This window comes from Leptosomus discolor, chromosome 2 (assembly GCF_034619465.1).
Source record: "Leptosomus discolor isolate bLepDis1 chromosome 2, bLepDis1.hap2, whole genome shotgun sequence".
NCBI classification, from domain to species: domain Eukaryota; kingdom Metazoa; phylum Chordata; class Aves; order Leptosomiformes; family Leptosomidae; genus Leptosomus; species Leptosomus discolor.
The window spans coordinates 984,807-1,004,162 of NC_141392.1; the positions used below are offsets into that span (position 1 = coordinate 984,807).

Sequence of the window (19,356 nt, forward strand, 5' to 3'; positions counted from 1 at the left end):
CTGGACAGGATGCCTTGTTCGGAATGTTTGGCTGGGTGGGTACGCACGTGTACGCCTCACCTCACACAGAACTGTGGGCGGTAATTTTGAGCATCAAAGAAGGCATTGGGTCTTGGATAAAAAAAATGCTGGGTTATCTTATTTTCAATTTCATTGCCATGTCTAATTTCTCCCAGTGCTTGTGAAGAGACCCAAGTGTGAGGTGTGCAAGAGTACTGTAACAGTTTCTGGAAAGAGCAAAGATGCACTGCCCGACCTGACGATAAGCATTTTATATTGAAGCCAGAAATGAAACTACCCAGCAGCTGAGCCTTGCCTTTTTGAATCCGTGTAGTTTTCAGACTTGTTTGTGCTTGTGACTGTTCCAGAAAGTGTAAGACTCATTTTCTGCTGGGTTTTCAGATGGAGGAGGCTTGAATGCGGAAGAATTTACTCCCACGTTCAGAGCAGAGTAAGACCTGCTAGGGTCACGTAAGGAATGCTCCACATTTGCTTCCCTGGGATGACATCCATATCAGCAGAGCAGAAAGGGATTTGGGAGATCTGTGCCCCTTTGGCCTAGCCTGCAGACTGGTCTGAAGCACTGGTAGTGCATTGTTGGGGCAGAAAAGTCAGTTATACCAACAGACGCATTTTACAGAAGCTGCATTAAGTAGTTCTGCTCTCCCCAATGCTGATCAGACCTCAGCTGCAGTATTGTCCAGTTTGGGACAGTGTCTTTGAAGAAAGATGAGGACCAAGCAAGTGGTATCAAAAGCAAAACAAGAAAGAACTGAGGTCTGCAAAACATGGCCTGTTAGACTGAAAAAGATTAGGTGGGTTTGGTCTGGAGAAAATGGTACGGAGAGAGATTCACGGTAGCAGTCTTCAAGTACGTTAGAAACTGATCCCCAGAGGAATAAGGCTTTGTCAGTTTGCTGTAGGTGAGTCAGGGCAGTAGTACACTTGAATCGCAACAGGGGAAATGGGGGCTAGGTCGGGAATACCTTGGTAATCAGGGAGGCCGGAGCACTGCAATACACGCCTTAGGGAGGCTGTGGAAGCTGTGGAAGAGCCGGGTTCTGAGAACAGCCTGAACAAGGTTTTTGTGTGATGCTGCTCTTTCATCCTGTGTTCGGAAAAAGAAGAGAGGGGAGGTTAGGTGACCTCTCGGAATCTCTTTCAGTTCTCTCTATGCCTGGCAAGGGCTCTATTCCCTTCAGCGTGTGATCTGACATTTAGGTGAGGTCTGCCTCTAGTCTATATGTGATTCCAGTGTTTCTTTATCTCTCTCTTCTTTTTTTTTTTTTTTTCCCCTCCATTTTTTTTCCCCTTAGCTCTTAGACTTAATAAATCCTCCTGATGCTGATATACTTAATATATATGACAGCCAAGTTTCAACTTGGTTTTGGAGATTTTTGTTTGTTTGTTTTAAATTGATGACTACGTGGCAATAAGACAGAACTTCCTCATACAATGTCAAAAGGTTGTTTGACAATAGTTCTAAAAGCTTAACTATGTTGCTTGCGTGGTTGTATACATTTTATACAATGTCAGCTTTCCTGTTGGCTGAGCAAGTGTATCTAGTAGTACAGACTAACAGGTGGACTGATGAAATAACTGGGGACACCTGTTTTAGGAAATAAGTAATTTCCTTCTGCTTTTTTCTGTCAGTATTTAATTAAGAAAAAAGAGAGGGGGTTGGTCATTTGAGAATTTAAAATGTCAAATCTTATTTGCTGTTTAAAAGCTTATCAGCTTTGACTTGAGAAGATAGATTTTTCATTCCAACATTCTCCTCATGCATCATGGTTATCGTTTGAAAACATGAAATTGCCTGAGATAATCTATTGTCTTTGGGAAGAGAATGTAATTTTAAGATAAAATCTTCAGGTCTGATGAGGTTCTGTGTAGATACACATATGAAAATATACTGGGTTCAGTGCAGAAGTAGGGTGTCGTGAAAACAGAGTAGTGTGTATCGTTCTTGGAGGTACTAATGGAAAGCTTACAGTTTGCTTACTTCTGTTTCCTCAGGAGATTTGCCTCAGGATATTTGTCATAAGTAAAGCTATTAAAAAAAAAAAACAAAAACCCCGAACACAAACCCCTCTAAACACAAACCTCTCTAAAAGTAGAGTCAGAAAGAAGTTTTGTGCAAGGATTATTGGAGAGGTATGTGTAAGCTCTACCAGCCAAGTCCACACTATAAGCCACTGCTTGTGATTTTCACTGTGAATGCTTTTGATTAGATCACTGTGAAGCACAAAAACATCATACACACAATAACGTAATAATTTTTTCAGCACACTGAAATATTTTCTTCTCTTTGCCCTGCTTGACCTATGAGACAGTACAAGTATAATCATCTTTTTAACTGAATACCAGTCTGCTTTCACTAGTGTTGCTAGCCCATTGTCTTCCTGCAAAACAGGGACATGCCACAAATCTTCTGAGATCCACTACAACTATTCAATACTGTCTAGTTAAATCTTTGCAGAATGGTGGAGCTGTGAGGCTAGCCATAAAACCAAGAAAAAAATGTGTTTATAGAAATTCTTCTAGAAAGAAATGAAGGCAGAGTAGCCTTACAAAGGGACCCAGGAGATTGAGGAGGAATCCATCCCCTTATACAATTCTGCCCAGGCATGGCTGCGTGAGCTGTTGTGACCTAAAACCTGCCGCCTGCCTTAACTCATTTACCTTTTCTGCTAATGCAGGAGAAACATAATCAGTTTATCATAATGGACAGTGGAGGCAGAAGGAATTCTATGAAAAAATCCTTTTGCTTATATTTTCCATTTCTCCTGCAGTTGTGGCTAAATCATAAATTTATCCCAGCAGGAGCTTGCTGTGTTCATAATATTGTAGTGACTTACAGAGCTGGAAAGAAAATGGCATACATGCAGTGCCAGTTTTCAGCTAAAATCTCATCACTTCACTTAGGCATCTTTCTTTCTTGAATCTGGCTCAAGAGAGTTTCACAGATTTTGGAAATTACTGGCACGTTCTTCACTGATCTCCTTTGACAAATGTATCTAAGGTGTAAGTGAGCCTTGACTACAAGGCAGGATGGTGGTGCAGTTGGCTGAGCTTCCGCGTGAATTTGCTGCTTAGTTCGGGGATGAAGCTTTAGCCAGTGGTAGCAATCCTGATTGTCCTGTCTTTATGAAAACAGCAGTCCGAGTTTATCTCTAGGTCTGCCTTTTTTTCAGTAGCTTTGCAATTTATTTTGTGTTTGTATCTTCTGCTTTTGTTGCCTTTTATTAGGCACATCTATTTATCTGGTCTCACTTTTGCATTTCTTCAGTCTGGTGTTAAACTTAAGAGTGAGGTGTTTCATTTCCACATGTTTAAAATGGGTTTTGAAGAGTTTATGATACATTTCTGTCCATGTCTCTCTCTGTATATATGTAAAAAAAAAATTAAAATATTCTAGGTATGTTGCACTGCTGTAGCACCATCATTTTTTTCAGAAATGAGTTTCAGATAATCTAAGTTGTGGATCTTGTCAAGTCCATGTCACGGTGGCATCATCAGTAAAGCTTTTGGAGTTTAAAGAGGAAAATAATCTGTATGCTACCCTAAAACTGTGCTGTCCTTCTTTAATGTGAACTAGCCCAAAACCAAAAGAGGTCAAGGTTATAACAGTAATGGGCGAAATAGGCCTTTTCTAGCTTGAAATTGTGGCTTTTAACGTGAATACTGCCAAACTAGCTAAGAGATGTTGAAGGATCTAGTTTCTCATTTAGAATTAAATCATCCCCTCTTTGGAGAAGAGGTAAAAAAACAAACTACAGAAGAGAAGAAAGGGAGAGGTTTCAAGGAAGTCCAAGAGTCTAACCTTGCAGCATTTCTGCCAAAAGCTTCCTTTCAGCAGTAGGGTTTGTGGTCTGTTTTCAATTTAAATCTGCATGTCGTATGCTCGCTGCTAAGGTCCCTAAACCTTAGGATGTATGAGGATAGTTCTGTCTACTTAGTTACAGCTCCAGAGAAGGACAAAGATAACGTCTCTGCCTTGAATCATCCCCTCATACACTGGTCACTTTTCGGCTCAAAGGCCATCATTAGCTTTGTATCCTTCCTAAATGTCTCCAGAAGAGTCGAGGAAGTTAAAAGCTGTGGCCTGCTAGGCAAGGAGAAGAAAACAATAGTTTCATTATAGTTTTCATAAATCTGAGAAAGATGAAGATCATCTTATGTCAAAAGAATATGAAGCTGTCTTATTTCTGGCTCTTTGCAACTAGTAAAACGGGAATATCTGTGAGAATTTAATTTGTTTTATAGCAAAAGCATCGCTGAACAATGATTTGAGTATTTGTAGGGGCTAGTGCTTATATCATGTTCTTTCAGACTTCTTACTTCGCTGAAAAGCTGCATTTAAATATTCTTTCTTGGATACTCTTTATCTCTGTCGATGATGTGTGTGTTTTTGAAGGTACGGTTAAACTGTTGTTCCTGTGCTGTTACTCCCAAACTTATATGCTAACATTTTCTCACCCAAAAGGGGCAAGAAGCACATTAACAACTTCCATTCAGTCTCATACTAAGGTGTCTCTTCTACCAAAAACATTATGCTACAGATTTTTTTTCTGATATAATCTGAACTATGTGATAAAATCACTTTTAAAATATGACACTTTTTTTTTGTTATAAACATTGTGCCCAAATTTTGCTACAGTTCAGCACTCAACAACATAGTACAGAACACTATGAAGGAGGATTAAATCATGGTTCAGTTCCATCTACACTGGCAGAGCCAAAGTGTGTGGGTTTTTTTTTTTTTCAGCTAGGCTGGAAAACTTGTGTGGGTCCCCCAATATTGGGTTTTACAGGGTAGGCAGGACTGACTTTTGTGACTCAACTAACCATGTTTTTTTAATTAGATCACATCCTAAAGGAAAAAAGTTACTAAAACACATGAAAATATAAAATGTAAAATGGATTGGGCTTTTCTAGGAGAAGATACGTGTGTATATATATAAAACTTGCAAATAAACCACAAAGATGGCAGCATTGCTTATGAAGGTGTGCTTACCAACAGGAAAGCCTAGAAGTTCTAGCCTCAGCGCTTCACAAGCCACTTAGGGCAGTTCATTGGGAAAGGTCTATTAATTTTTGTAAGGAATGCTTGGCACCCAAGAATCCAGGGTGTCTTCCAAATTGACTGAAATTGCAGCACTAGCCTGTAATTGAAATATTTTACTCCCATGTCTGTCTGGGCCGTGCTTTTTCTAACTGTTGTTTAGGGAGAATAAGGTGGGAGCATCTGTACTACAGCTGCTGCTCAAGTAGAGCAATGCCTTTACTGCAGACAAAACAGTTGGCACAATTGTTTTAATTTATTTGTTTATGAAGAGCCAGAAATAAGAAGGCTTTATATTCTTTTGAAGTGGGAAGATTTTCTTCATTTTCCTGAGATTTTCAAAAAAATGTTTATCCAGAGGGTATTTCAGAAATTAGGTTACACAGCTACCCAACAACTTTTTTATTTCTATGACATGAGGAAAGAGATTCTTCTCTTTCTGTGCATCATTTCTTGGGATTGTTAGGTCTGATATAGAAGTATTTATTAATAGTTTCCACACTGCTGCTGTGATACATTTACAAGAACTTGCTGAATTTATTAGTAAGTGTGCAGAGGACAAACTTTTCTTTTTAAATAATTGCAAATGGAATCTGTTCTTTTCCCCTAATTTTCCTAATGAGTAGTTTTAACCTCTTTTTTTTCTGTCTTCAGCTGTTAGATGTGGAGTCAGATACATCTGTTTTTAAATCATTCTAGAACAAGTTCTTTTAATTAGCTTACCTTAAAATTAGTGTTTGCTCAGTCTTCATTATGTTCAAGATTTTAAAATGTGCAAGAATATAAAAAAAGAGAATCTAGCCATTTTTTATCTTTGAGCTCAGAACCAGTGTTTTCAAGCATTGATACTTACTCTTTTCTCTGAGCTATTTATTACTTAAACAAAGGCTGACAGCAGAGCTCAGTCTATAATATGTAAATCCTCGTGGAAAAATAGTGCCAAAAAACTGTGAAAAAATGGGTCCAGGCAGCTGCGTCACAAGGTTTGACCAATTCGGGCTGGGGTGCCAGGAGATTTGAGACAGATGTTTTCAGACATGCCGCATGCCTAAAACATTTCCAGGGGTCGAGCTACAAATAGTGACTTAAGTGCAGCAACAGGAAAAGTATGCAGGAGGACACGGGAGCTTATTCACCCCTAGGTGCACAGCCAGCCTCTTGACGTGACATCTGCCCGTCAGGGCTGGCTATTTAAGCTGTCATGCCCTTGGTATTGGTCTTTGTCTGCATGTGAATAAAGTGCAGCATTGTGATTACTAATCCCACTCCAGTGACTTGACTTTAAATGTGGTTTTGGAGCGGATCCCGGAGCTCTGTTTGCTAAGCTTCCTACTCCTGTTTCAGAGACACCACTGGAGATCTATGAGCGAGAGCACTGCAGACTGCCCTCCTCCTGTAGACCTGTCGCCTTTTTCTCCCCCCCGCCTTTTTTTTCCCCCAAACTTTTAAAGGAAATCAATGGATACCAAAGTGATCTGTTTATTTTTCTTTTTTTCTTTGCCTCCACTGACAGTGGGAAATCACACTGGTCGCATCAAGGTGGTCTTTACACCCAGCATCTGTAAAGTGACTTGTACCAAAGGCAACTGTCAGAACAACTGTGAGAAGGGAAATACCACCACCCTCATCAGTGAAAACGGCCACGCTGCTGACACACTGACAGCCACGAACTTCCGAGTAGGTGAGTACCCTGGAACTGTGTCTGTCCTTAGCTGTCCTCTCTTGCCTAACAGAGGGAGGAGATGTTTTGTTATTAATACCAGTTGTGCATCTGTTACTCTTTGTTTGGAGGGCTGTGCAGGGTAGGAACCATTGTATGTTAGACAAGCTTTCTGGGATCCTTCGGAAATGTTCCCAAAAGTTCCTTTTGTGTCATAGGGAAAAAACCTCACATATTTTTCTGCTGCAGGGCTACAACATGCTAAGCTGAAGCTTTTTGTAAAATTCATCCCTCGGAGCTTGTGTTAGTAAATAGAGAAAATGTCAGATTGCAGGAAAAGCTCAGTTTCCTCTTTTTGCTTGTTGAATAGGTACCGAAGGCACATAAAATCTTGCTAACACAGGGAATCTGTCTGTAAAAAATCGTTCAGGAGTTCCTTAAAACTACAATCCTTTCTAAAAATACATCAGCTTAAAACTTTTTTCTTACTGCTGAGAGTAAATCAGATTTCATATTTGTCTTTTTTAGAAACTGAAATAATGTTGAGTGCAATTGAAGTTACTGAAGCCAGTCATTTCTCTGTTAATTCTTCCTGCTTGCTCAATAAGAGTGTCAGCAGTATACCGGTCTGAACCCTACAGCCTCTTGACTGTGGTGAAACAAATCATGAAAGCTATCTAGGAGAATGATTAGCATATTTTAATTGTGCACTGTATGATGTTGGTAGGAATTTGTGTGCAAGTATGAGTCTTGTGAGCTAAAGGAAATACAGATATATGGATACATACCTACAGACTTTTAAATTTGTTGTTTCACATTGTGATATCCTTAACTGCTCTTGGAAAGTATTTTCTTGTTATCCTGAAAATATCATAGTATTAGTTTCTGAAAAAACCTTTAGAAATTAATTATTTTGCCAATTTGTACTCAAAGAATGGCAGATGTGAACACTGTAATTTTAGTCCTGACTTAGTATAAACATAATGTCAGGCAGGCTGGCCAACACTGCCCTTTCTGAAGTGTACTGTATTTCAGGCTCTGAGGGGTAAAAGAGCTATTCCAAAGTATTCTTTTTTTCATCCAGACAGATGATACAAAGAACAGTTCCCTCTCTTAACACTCCTACCAGACTATCAGACTGTGGGGGAAAGCTCTTGAAATTAATAACACATTCCTTGATAACACATGTTTGTAGGAATATATGTGTTTTGGTCTAATGATAATAAAACCAGTGTTTTAAGAGAGTGATACAGCACATTTTGAGTTTGTTTGTGGTTGTTCTGAGGCATTAAAACAGAAAATGATTTTGTAAAGGAATGGTAAATCGAATACTTTAAAGTTTTGTATTTACTGTCAGTATGGATTTTTACCAATGTTCTGGCAAGAACCACAGCTAGTAAGTTTTTTGTTTGATTTTCTGACTACTGTGAAAGGATAGGGTTATTCTCCCCCCCCCCCCCCCCCGCCTCCCCTTTCATTTGACCTATTTTTTTAATTGAAATTATGAAATGCTGAGAACAGGCAGTCATGTAATTTGTCTGCTATGTAAATCTGTGCTGTAACATGACCTTCTCTGAAATACTTGAAAACTTGGAGGGTGGAAGCTGACCTGTGAAGACGTGTTCCACACCTTCCTGGCCTCGGGCCTGCAGCTCCTGATGCACGGTGTGCAATAGGCTGCTGGAAGTACTCGACAAAAGCAGCCTGTAATAGTAATTGATGGAAAGATTAAGGGAGTGTTATGTTTAAAAATGTTTAAAAACAAGTCACTACACATATATAGGGATTTTTAACCTGCCTGGAGCTCTCTGTCTTCCCTGTTACCTTGAAAAGACCGAAAGCATTCACCGCAGCTCTAAGTAGCATCGTTTTTACAGAAGAGGAATAAGAAAGAAGTCTAAACTTTAACTTCAAGGCTCTCCAGTTAAAAATAAAAATGCTGAGTGAACTTAACTTTTTAATAGCCAGAGAGGAGAAGTCCTACACCTATAGTTTGAGTGCTTTCACTGATTGCAGATTTTCAGGAGCATTTAAATCAGGGTTTAAAATATACAATACTGAAATAATTTTTCTATCTATTCTGTAACTAGTGCCTCTCCTTAGCTTAGGCTTGCCCTGGTAGAGATGACTCCTGATAAATAAAGCCGAAGTAATTTGGGTCTTCTGAGATCATTTATTTTTGTTATATTTTTAACATCTGTATTATGTTTTCTTTGTGCTTTTTGCTTTTAAGTCCCTGTTCTAGACTTACTGTTTATCCAAAATGCATGGAAATTCTTATTCTGATCATTTGACATTTTAAAAGTGCAACCATGAAACAGAATGCCCCGTCAGAAAATACATACTTAAAGCAATGAACAGCGCTTTTTCAGTATGTTTTTTTGAAGTATTCTTCCTAAAACCAGAAAAGAGAAATTCACATGCCCTATTTGGAAAACTAACTCCTATTGCTAATAATAGGTACCTACTGTGAGTGGGGAGGTTAGGAAACTGCTTTAGGTTGTTAGATCTGAATGCATTTCTGTAGCAGGAGCCGCATTCTAGTACACAAGATTAAATTTAGATTCTCTGATGACGGATTGCAGTTAGCCATCATTTTGCTTTGTTCTTAATAATTATTATTTCTAATAATGAACCAGAGTAAAATTTTGTTTGTTTTAAACTTTGTGCAGAACTTCATAAACACTTTTTGAGAATAAGTTGCCGTGCCTGTACTAAAGCTGCTCAAGTTTTTCCATGGATTACTTCAGATTCTTAAAATTTGCTCTTTATCATTTCAACCTGAAACTTGGACCCAGTGAGTCCAGGCAAGGAATAAATCCCATTTACTGAGTATTTTATAAGATGTAGATAAGCCATTAAAAACAAAAACCACCAACAAATGGGGGAGATGTAGCTTTTCAGGTAGCTGAGATTTTTGGCTGCTCTCAGGAAGAGCTCTAGCATTTCCATTGAAGGTGATGAAAGCTTGGTATTTAAGAGGAAGGATCTCGCTGATTGCCAGTCTGCTTCAGTGAAACTTTGGGGGTTTTGCACTTTCATTTTGTGAATGGGTTATGTCGCACAGTTAAACTAACCAACCTCCAGTATTTCATTGGCTCGGAGAATGAAAGCATTTAATCCGAGTGGAAACTTCTACTGAATAGATGATTCTCGTTACAGGATGGATGCATGTGCAGTCTGTATGGGATTTCAGTCCCGCTACGTCTACAGAGGCTGGTAAAACAGGGTCGATAATATGTGCGTAGGAAAGGATGTGTATAGAATAACGGAGGAGGTTTCTGCCTTAGTCACTACTGAAGTTACTCAGTGATGTATCCTGCTTCTCCTCAAAATTATTCCACGTTCCAAAATACCTATTTTCAAAATGAATTTTCTCTCCCTAAGGAATGGGAGGACAGCGACTAATTTGTACTGTAAAATGAAGCAGTAGAGAATTGCGAAAAACACAAATTTTAATATTCTTCATGCTCTTACATTTTTTTTTCCCCTATTATGCATATGTATTTAATTATAGATTTACATTCTGGTTTTTTTCTACAGGATCCCTGCTCATTCATTGCACAGGAAATGACAGAACTTAGTGAAGGAAACAGTTATTTGTTAGGTTTATATTTGCTGTTCCTTTGCAGCCCTGTGTCTCGTTTAAAGCCGTTCATTCAAACTGTTACAAGTGAAAAGTTAAGAAGTGCATGCTATTCAGTGGAAGTGCATATCTTTCTGTAGAAATTTTTGTCTGAGCACTTGGCAGCGTCTGTGTCAAGCAGGGAAATAGCAGCATTCTGCAGATGCAGACCAAAGAGAGTTTAAGAAGTTTTTCCCAAGACCATAGGTGATGACTGTGGCAGAGCTGGTGATAGAATTATTGCTCTGCTACTCTCCTTTACGTCAGTATCTCTGCTTTCAACATTGCCTTCCCTTCTGATCCGGTTTGGTGTAACATGCACAGTTGTCCTTCCTCCCGGCTTTGCTGTGTGCAGCCATGGTTTGCTGAGGCTGTCTGGGGGGGCGAGGAAATTATTTTGTGGCCTATCTTCCCTTGTAAGAAGGGCAGATTTTTTAGGAACCCTTTATGTCTTGTTTCATTGAGTTTGAGTGAAAGTTAAAGTGTTTCTCTTACATATTTGCTGGTCTTTGTAGGGATCTGTTGTGATGGTGAGAATGATGTCAGGTATGTGTGGGGTGGCCTGGAGTCCCTATGAGCCAGTCTTCCTGGTGAGACTCAAAGAGAATGAGAAGATGTTTATCCATCCTCCTTTCTTCTCTTCTCATCTATAAAAGGTCCATTTGTCTCTGGTCCTCTGTTAACATGTTAATAAGGATCTGCCAGACATCATTTGGTGACATGGTGTACAAAGTGAAAATGTATCTGGTCCTTTGTAGTTTGAACCTTTGTATTTGAAGGACCAGATACATTTATTTAATCATAAATTTTAAAACTTTCAGCATGGATCACAGTGATCTGTCTATCCTGTACCCTGTTGCAATAATGCTCAAATTATATTGTCTATTGAATTTCGGCACTTTCCCTATTGGAATTTTGTATCAAAAAGTTTTCCTCTCTTACTGCATTGACTTGGTACAAATGTTTTTGCATAACTGAGGTTGTCCAGAAGTTTCCAATTATGTATAGACAGAAACTTCCAAGAAGCAGCATAAACATTTTGCTCAAATTTTATTTGGTCGTTGGTTGAAAGTAATGAAAGAAAATTTGACCAATATATTTTAAAACAATAGGTTATTCAAAGGGAATTTAGCGGAAAGACTCACTATGTAATTATTATTCTAACAATTTCCTATCTTAAGAAAGAGTTTAGAGAGCATAGTTATTTAAACCGTTAAAATGTAAAGCAGTTATTTTACAAGAAGTTGATAGAATTTCTGAATTTTATTCAGACAGACATGATTATGAATTTCTATCAGTGCTGTAAAGTTAACATTTTTATGTTTTTTTCCAGCACTTCTGATCTTACCAAAGAATTGTGTGTTGGTTAAAAATGGCGATGACCTGCGAGCAAGTTGAGTCTTTATTTATCTGTAGTTTGTGTAGGACCGGAAACCCGAGAGTAGTGAATGGCGTGGTTTTGGTGCCGTTTGCTGGGTAACAAAGCGGTTGTTTCTTTGCTCCATACGATACATGCTACACATATCCTGCCACATTGAAGAGGTACTGTAAGGCTGTGATGTTGGAGGAAGACTTTTCAATATCGTTTGTTATGAAAAGTAGTGGCTTTAAACTGGAGGAGGGTAGATGTAGATTAGATGTGAGGATGAAGTTCTTCCCTGTGAGGGCGGTGGGGCCCTGGCACAGGCTGCCCAGAGCAGCTGTGGCTGCCCCCTCCCTGGCAGGGCTCAAGGCCAGGCTGGACGGGGCTGGGAGCAACTGGTCTGATGGGAGGTGTCCCTGCCCAGGGCAGGGGGCTTGGCACTGGGTGGTCTTTGAGGTCCCTTCCGACCCAAACCATGCTATGGTTCTGTGAAAAGGCATTAAAGGTAAATAATATTGGAGGACAAATTTGATGGCATGTGAAAGACCAACAGCTTGTAGAAAGAAGTATTTGTGTAGGTTTGTGAGGCTTTACAGACTTTTCTGGCAGCTTGTGAGGGGTACACTGTTCAGTTTTCTACCCATTATATTTTGTTCTTTGTCTTGTTGCGCTGGTTTTACTGAGAGTTGCTAAAATGGCGATGTGTTAGAAGAGATGCTTTCACCTCTGTTATGCAGTAGTGTTTACTGCTCGATGAACGGTGTTAGCCTGGGTAGGCGACTCATCGTGTCTGACCTGTGTAACTTGTGCCCCAGCAAAACACTCTTCCTGTGGCTTCAGCTGAGACTTAGCAGATGTGCGTGTAGCTTTTCAAGTGGAGGATTTAAAATAATTAACAACAAATGTCATGCAAAGATTTCTGAATTCCTTTTGGTAACATAATTGAGGAGAATTTTTTAAAATGCTTCAGTTTTCAACTTAGGATGTCTGATGAAGCACAACTAATTGATGAGGAGCTGACTTCTGGAGTGACTGCTTAGCTGAACAACAGGGTATGGTAATTCATAGTCTGGTTTTAGTAGTGTGTTCTCTATGGGTAAGAGTGGAGTGTTACTTTGAAATATCCTTGGGTGTTGCACTTCAACTTGCCATAGTATCGTCTTTTTCTGTAGTAGTTAGGATGCAAGAACCTTGCTATGCATCCAGTATTATCAGTTTAGTCCTTTTACTGTTTCTGCAGTGGCTACCTTTTAGCCTTATTTGGTAAAGGTTTTGTTGCTACTGTTCCTGCAATAATCACCATTTCTGCCTTGTCAGGTTTTATTGGTTTATGCTCCTTTTGCTGCCAGATGAAATATTTTTTTTCTTTTAACAGACACTGGCAGACACTTGAAAATTTCAGAATTCTCAGACAACTTGGTTAAAAGATTAACTTTTTAAACTTTCTGCAACAGTAGTCAAGGAAGTTGGTCAGTCTGTCAGTGTCTCTCTCTCAGAAGGTGAAAAAAAAAAAGGGGCAAGGAAAGGATCAGGACATTAGAGTTTATTCACTGCTTTATCTGGTAATTTGAAATGTAATCTGTATAAATGATGACCATGCTTGAAATATTTATTCATGCAGCAGCTTTGTAACAGCTGTAGCAAAATGAAGGCCAAGTATTTTTCCTCAGACACTGGACTGAGCAGCTAAAACAGAAAGAAGGACAAATAACAGTGGAACTATTTCATGAACTGTTACATCCTCTGCCTTATAGTAGATACTAGGAAAAAGGTATTTCCCAGCCTGAAGAGCCGATGCAAAACAATTGGGAGGAACCACTTATGATGAGCATCACTTTAACAAATACATTCCTTTTTTCCAATCTCCCTTTGTTCTATAAAGTAAATTTGAACAGACAGGAGAATGAATTCATTTCCTTACACTCCAGGTAGTTCAGTGGAGGCTTTCCAAATCTGAACCACTAGTGGACTAAAATTGTACCCTGTCATGTAGACATACCACTCTGTGGTCTGAGCAGTGCTCGGGCTTTTAATGCATTTTCAATTATTGGCCACCTATACTCAAATTACAAAGAAATATTTTATCTTAAGGATTTTGTTGTTGATATCCACATCTGTTGAGAAGGAATGCTTTCTTTCCCTCACTTATTTATCAGTACTTGTCATCAACAAATAGTTCTGGTTTCTACCATACAGCTTGCAGCATCTGTGAGCTCTTTCTTCATAATCTTAAAATAATTATTCAAATTTGACTTCTTTCCCTCTGATTCTAATGGAGGCCAGATGCTAATTTAAAGAAAATACATTTTTCAGCCAGATGATTTTAATGAGGTTGAACTTAGACAAGCCTGTTAGCAACTCATTTCCACTCCCTTGCTCACCTTAAGGGCTTCAGACCATCGCTGTGAAGCAGGAGTCCCCTCTGCTCTCAAAGCACTCACCAAACCGTGTATTATAGAGAACACAGTTTTTGGATGTGCAGTCATAGGAGAAACCACAAATGGAAATGGTACAAAATCCACACCTGCAGCCGTTCAGAGACACATGGAGTGTGTTTCCCTCAAGTTAAAGCAAAACAGAACACAAAGTTAAAATGCATGATGCTTTATTTTACCGAAGATGGTTTTAATTTGTAGGGATTAGTTTATGTACATCTGACTTGAAGTAGTGCAAAAAGAGAACGAAGACTGCAGTTATTTGAGTGATTACATTGTCGCATATTCAAATAAACACTCTACCTTGTACAGCCATAATTTTGTTATTGCTCAACCAAATGTCTTTGCGCATACCTCACTGAAGATCACACATGTGCCAACTTTGACTTGAAAGAGAAAAAAGTTACCTTGAATTATGCAAGCACAGAAGAGTCTGACCAATTTCTTCACTGGTTACAATATGGCATTTGTCATGGATAGATTGTGGGTTTGTATTTCATGTGTCCTTTTGGATGTAACCCAGTCAGAAGGAAGCAATCAGCTATCACTGCCCTACTGGTCGCAGCCTTTCCCCTTCCAGCCTCTGCACTGTCTATTCTGGTTTTGTTTGTTCTGCTCCAGATGATTCCCCGGTCTCTGCACCGCGCAACCTGTATAACTTCCAGCTATCCCTTCCACCTATAACTAGTGCCCAGGCTTCAGTGTCGCTGCGGTTGAGGCCTGTTTTGTAGTGTAGAGGCACAGAGATTTCTGGATCTTTCTTTTGGAACATGAACTATGTCTTCATTACGCACACATTTAAGTTCTTTGAGCTTTCTATCTATCCACAAAGCCTGAACTGTGAAGTGGGGACTGTGCACTTTCAACCAGGGATTTACAAGTGTGAATCAAGTTGAAGTCTGTGGGAATTGTAAACTTTTTTTTTTACAAACCTATTACAAAGTCTTGAGGGATGCCAGTCAATGAATAGAAGGAAAACTGGGTATTTACTGCTTGCACAGGAAGGGGGCGAGTTCTAAGAAAGCCAGTCACAGAAGAGTATTTCTCATCTGTATTTTATTCGGCCAGATACTTGGTGAATTTGTCATGTTGGTTGTATTTTTAGTTTAATATAAAGGTGATAAGCTGAGCTGTGAAGTCAGATGTTTATATTTGATATTATTCAGATACTTCAAGTTTAGAGGAACATTCAGCAACTTTTCATGCCATAATTTAGGAACATGATTTCTCTGACTCCCCTCTGTCCATAGATTGTATAGGGCAGCGATCTCCAAACATTGTGGATTGCATGTCCCTATCAGTAAAATATTTTTGGGCATGCACCCCCAGTATATGTGTATTTATTTATGAGTTATATACACATACTATTTTATGTGTCATATATTATCAAACATATATAAAAATAGAAATTGAAAATGGATGAGATTAAGTAAACTCTTATTTTGAAAATTTATTTTGCTTATTAATGGTGCAAAACATATTTCCCTTCATCGTTATCTTGTCTTGCACACCACCTGGGGAGAGCACAGCCTGCTCTGGAGTCTGCTGGTGCAGGGAGCCAAAGGAGACCAGCTTCATAACATAAGCTGTAGCATTGCTGTTCTGCAGTTAGTGCGCGTCCATTGTGTCTCTCTTGCTGTTTGATTACATTAAATTCAGCCTGTTACGTTAGACGCTGTATATGCAGGTGCTAGAACACCTTTTTTCAGTCTAATCAGGAGTTACGTAGGTACAAGAATACCTGTTGTGACAACAGGGGCAGAAGGATTTTTCCATTCCAGTGCACAGGGTGAGGTACAACACCGATGTGAAGCTTGTCCGTGGGACTGTGCACGGCTCGGGCGAGTTGGGTGCACGGTTTGATGGCTTGGCACTGGACATGACCACTTGGACACTGGCTGTATTTTGGGTTTATGCGGCTTGTGCAGCAACTTCTACGGCTATTGGGTGGTGTTAAAAGAACCACGGTGAGAAGTGTTGGAGGTGTGTGTTTTTAATGGATTTCCATCTGTACCTTCTCTGCGGAGTCACCTTTAGCCTTTAGCCTTCCTACTTGTTAGCACTGACTCTGCTCCTTCCCTCCTTCAGAACTCCAGGACTGAGTCTTTTGCTTTTCACTGGTCTCCGATGACCTAATTTGTTACTCAAACGCTGAATAATATCCTTCCAGATATTCTCATTTTGTGTCACCTCCTCAAGGTCAACTCCCTAGGAAACTTTCCAATTTCTCGTGATGTAGCCAGTGCCAGAAAATCTTAGATATCTAATGTTTTTTATGTCTTTTAACTAGTCCAGGAAACTCTGGATTATGAGTTATTATTTGTATGTTAATGGGTACCCACTAGAAAGAATCTATTCCTGCTTTATTCTTCTTGTAAACTTTCACACAAAAATGAGCACTGTGGTAATGTTACAGTAATCAGGGAATGATCTCCTGATGTTTAGAAAAGATGGAAGTTTTTGTAATGACTACAGTTTTTGTGGCTTTTCTTTTTCTATTCTAAACATAATTTTGCTCTTGGGGGATGTCTTGTGGTATAGGATGCAGTGAATCAGTGTTCTAGACCCCTTGGATCTAAGGTTGGGGGCTCATCCAGCTCTCCCTATCTTACTGTGGTGCCTGAGTCAGGAGCCTCATAGTTGGTGATGAGGCAGAGCTTTATGGCAAGTTGGCCGATGGGTGGCCTGAAGGGTGAGCCTCTCTCCAGTGACCGTGGGAATCCTCAGGTAACAGCACTCCTAACTTAGACGGCTCGAGGAGGCACAAGAGGTTAAATGGGCTGAATCTGAGCTTATTTATCTCTCACTCAGTTGCCAGAAGTGGTAAGGATGCTGATGTCCCTGGCCAGTGTCAGCTTTGCTGCCTCTGTGGTCTTCAGAGCCTTTGCACAACAGAGGAGTGCCCAGTCGCTGAAGTGTTTTTCAGGACATTCTGCCTGATGGTAGCCAAGTGTTTGATATCTAAGAGCACTCCTTCCTCTGCCTTACGCTACTAGGAGGTACTGCTTTTTTGCTCCTTGCAAGAGTCTTGTATGTTATTTGTTTGTTTCTAATAGGAAAAAAAATTATGTCAGAGCAGAGGATCAGTTCAGTGACTTCATCAGACGGTAACAGTGTATGGGCAATAACAGCTTAGTGTCATGGCCAAGTCACTCATTAATCCCGTAGCCCTTAAATGCGGATGATGCTGCTCAGCTGACACCAGAAGGGAAGAGTGCAGCCTGGAAGGATCCCGTAGCAATAAAGATGCCTGTTGTTCGTTGTTACCTGTCCTTCTGTTGAATTCTTGTTCTGTCTGTTGAAGACTCATACCTGTTAGTATTACACGGGCTCAGGCACGTGTATGCTATACGGAGGAGTAAGAGTCTTAAAAGCACTGGGAACACAGGAAGGGTTAGTGTTCATCAGACACTGGGTGCCTTTATTTCAGTGTTCCCACTTTGACAATGATGCTTTAAGTTATTCAGGACTGCTTAAAATGATACCTGTGAAGTCTTTATACTGCAACAGACTGTTTTACAATACGTTTACGTTTTGTGTTCTGCAGGAAATTGTTTTAAGAATGATGGTTGACTAACAATTTCGAACGCAGCCTTCCCTAGAGGAGAAGGTTACTTACTTTCTAGAAGGTTAGTAACTAGAAACACTGGTTAGAAGTGGTTTCAAAGTAGATGTAGGTACTATCTAGTACATGAGAGCTGTTAAGTTCAAGATCGTGATCTTAATAAAGGAGCTGAAAGGATGAAATCTCATGCTTTGTGAGAAGGGTACAATGTTCTTTCTTCTTCAAAAATGTAGGTCCACATTGATCAACAAAAACTAGATTTCAAAAATATTTATCAGTTTTACAGTCTTAAGAGAGATCTCTAAGTAGCCTTCTGGTTATGTAAATGAGCCTTTTAAGTAGAAGAAACAAGAATCTCATTGTCAGCATTTAGCCCATGCCAAAGGGGCTTTTACAGCATGTCCTCGGAAATTGGCAGGCAAATGCCGTGTTACACCATCGGCAGGAGATGGAGGCTAAAGCTCTTTTCCCCTTAATTGTTCTGCCTGGATTCCTTATGCTGAAATACGGGTATTTCATCTGTTCTGTCATAATATGATGCAATGAGGGATGTGGTTCTGGGGTTTATCTTCTCCCCAAAGCAATCCATTTTTAAAAGCCCCGTGTTCTCATAATGTTTAGGTGTTTAGGGTGGTTTTTGCAGCCAAAAAAATCATTCGGAGACTCATGTATCCTTGTTCCTAGTTTCTGGATAAAGGAGGAGTTTTATGTAAAAGGGAGGTGCGTACATCTGTAAGGGGCGTGTGTGCAGGTCTCCTTCCTCTGGGATTTTTAGAGGCAACCTGCTGCTTTGGGCTTAGCAGTGAATGTGGCTGCAGTTTGGGTTAGAGCCGAGAAAAGCCAGTTGTTGTTACTTGACTGCAGTTCGCTCTCTTGCTCAAGACTTCCTTATTAGTTGAGTTCATCCTTGGGCTCTGATATTTGCTTACACCTTTAATGTTAACAGTCTTGAGATGTCCTATGCTCTCAACTGCAACCCAACAAAATGACCCCTGCAATGCAGCTTAGCATTAATATCCTTTTGTGGGAGGGGGAGATGTTGATAGTAAGTGATTATATATAATTCCAGAGAGTTGTCATCATTCTGTGTTTATCCCTAGTGTTGGTGGCTTTTCATATATAATTTTAACAGTGCAAATGTAAGAAAATAATTTTACCTACAGAAAATGACATTTATATACAGAAAAATCGTATCTTGGAAGTGATGAACTTGTTTCAGGACTGGTCTTTGTGGCTAGCTCTTGATTTTCTTTGAGACTGACTCCCCCTCACCCCGAAACTGTCCATGATCCAGGCAGGAATAACACACAAAACTTGTTTATTTTGGCAATAATTTGGTTTTCGTGTCTGGATAAACAGCAATACTTACGATCCCATTCCCAAGTGGGGATGCATTACTTTTTTAAAGATCCCTTGGTAATTAAATTAAAAATAAGACAAATTCAGAGAAGTCAGTGACCATGTTAATTCACAGTAGCTGAGAACCCAGCTCAGTAGCTGCATATTTTTTTCTTACACTATTAGGTCTGAGGTAGTTTCCTGTTGGAAATACTTCCCTGCAGTGTTGCAGATCCTACTTCTTCCCGGAGGAAACATCTGAAGTGCCTTCAGTGTCATGTTCAGCCTTTTAGGATGGTTTCTAT

At 39.7% G+C, this 19,356-nt stretch overlaps 1 protein-coding gene across 1 annotated transcript in view; it reads left to right on the forward strand.

Annotated features, from left to right (window-relative positions):
• The window catches only part of LTBP1 (latent transforming growth factor beta binding protein 1), a 193,036-nt gene that overhangs the window by 62,424 nt on the left and 111,256 nt on the right, over positions 1-19,356 (forward strand). The window contains exon 5 of the mRNA XM_086460519.1: positions 6,579-6,746. Within this exon, the coding sequence (XP_086316645.1) occupies positions 6,579-6,746 (168 nt within the window). The remainder of the gene's footprint in view (positions 1-6,578; positions 6,747-19,356) is intronic.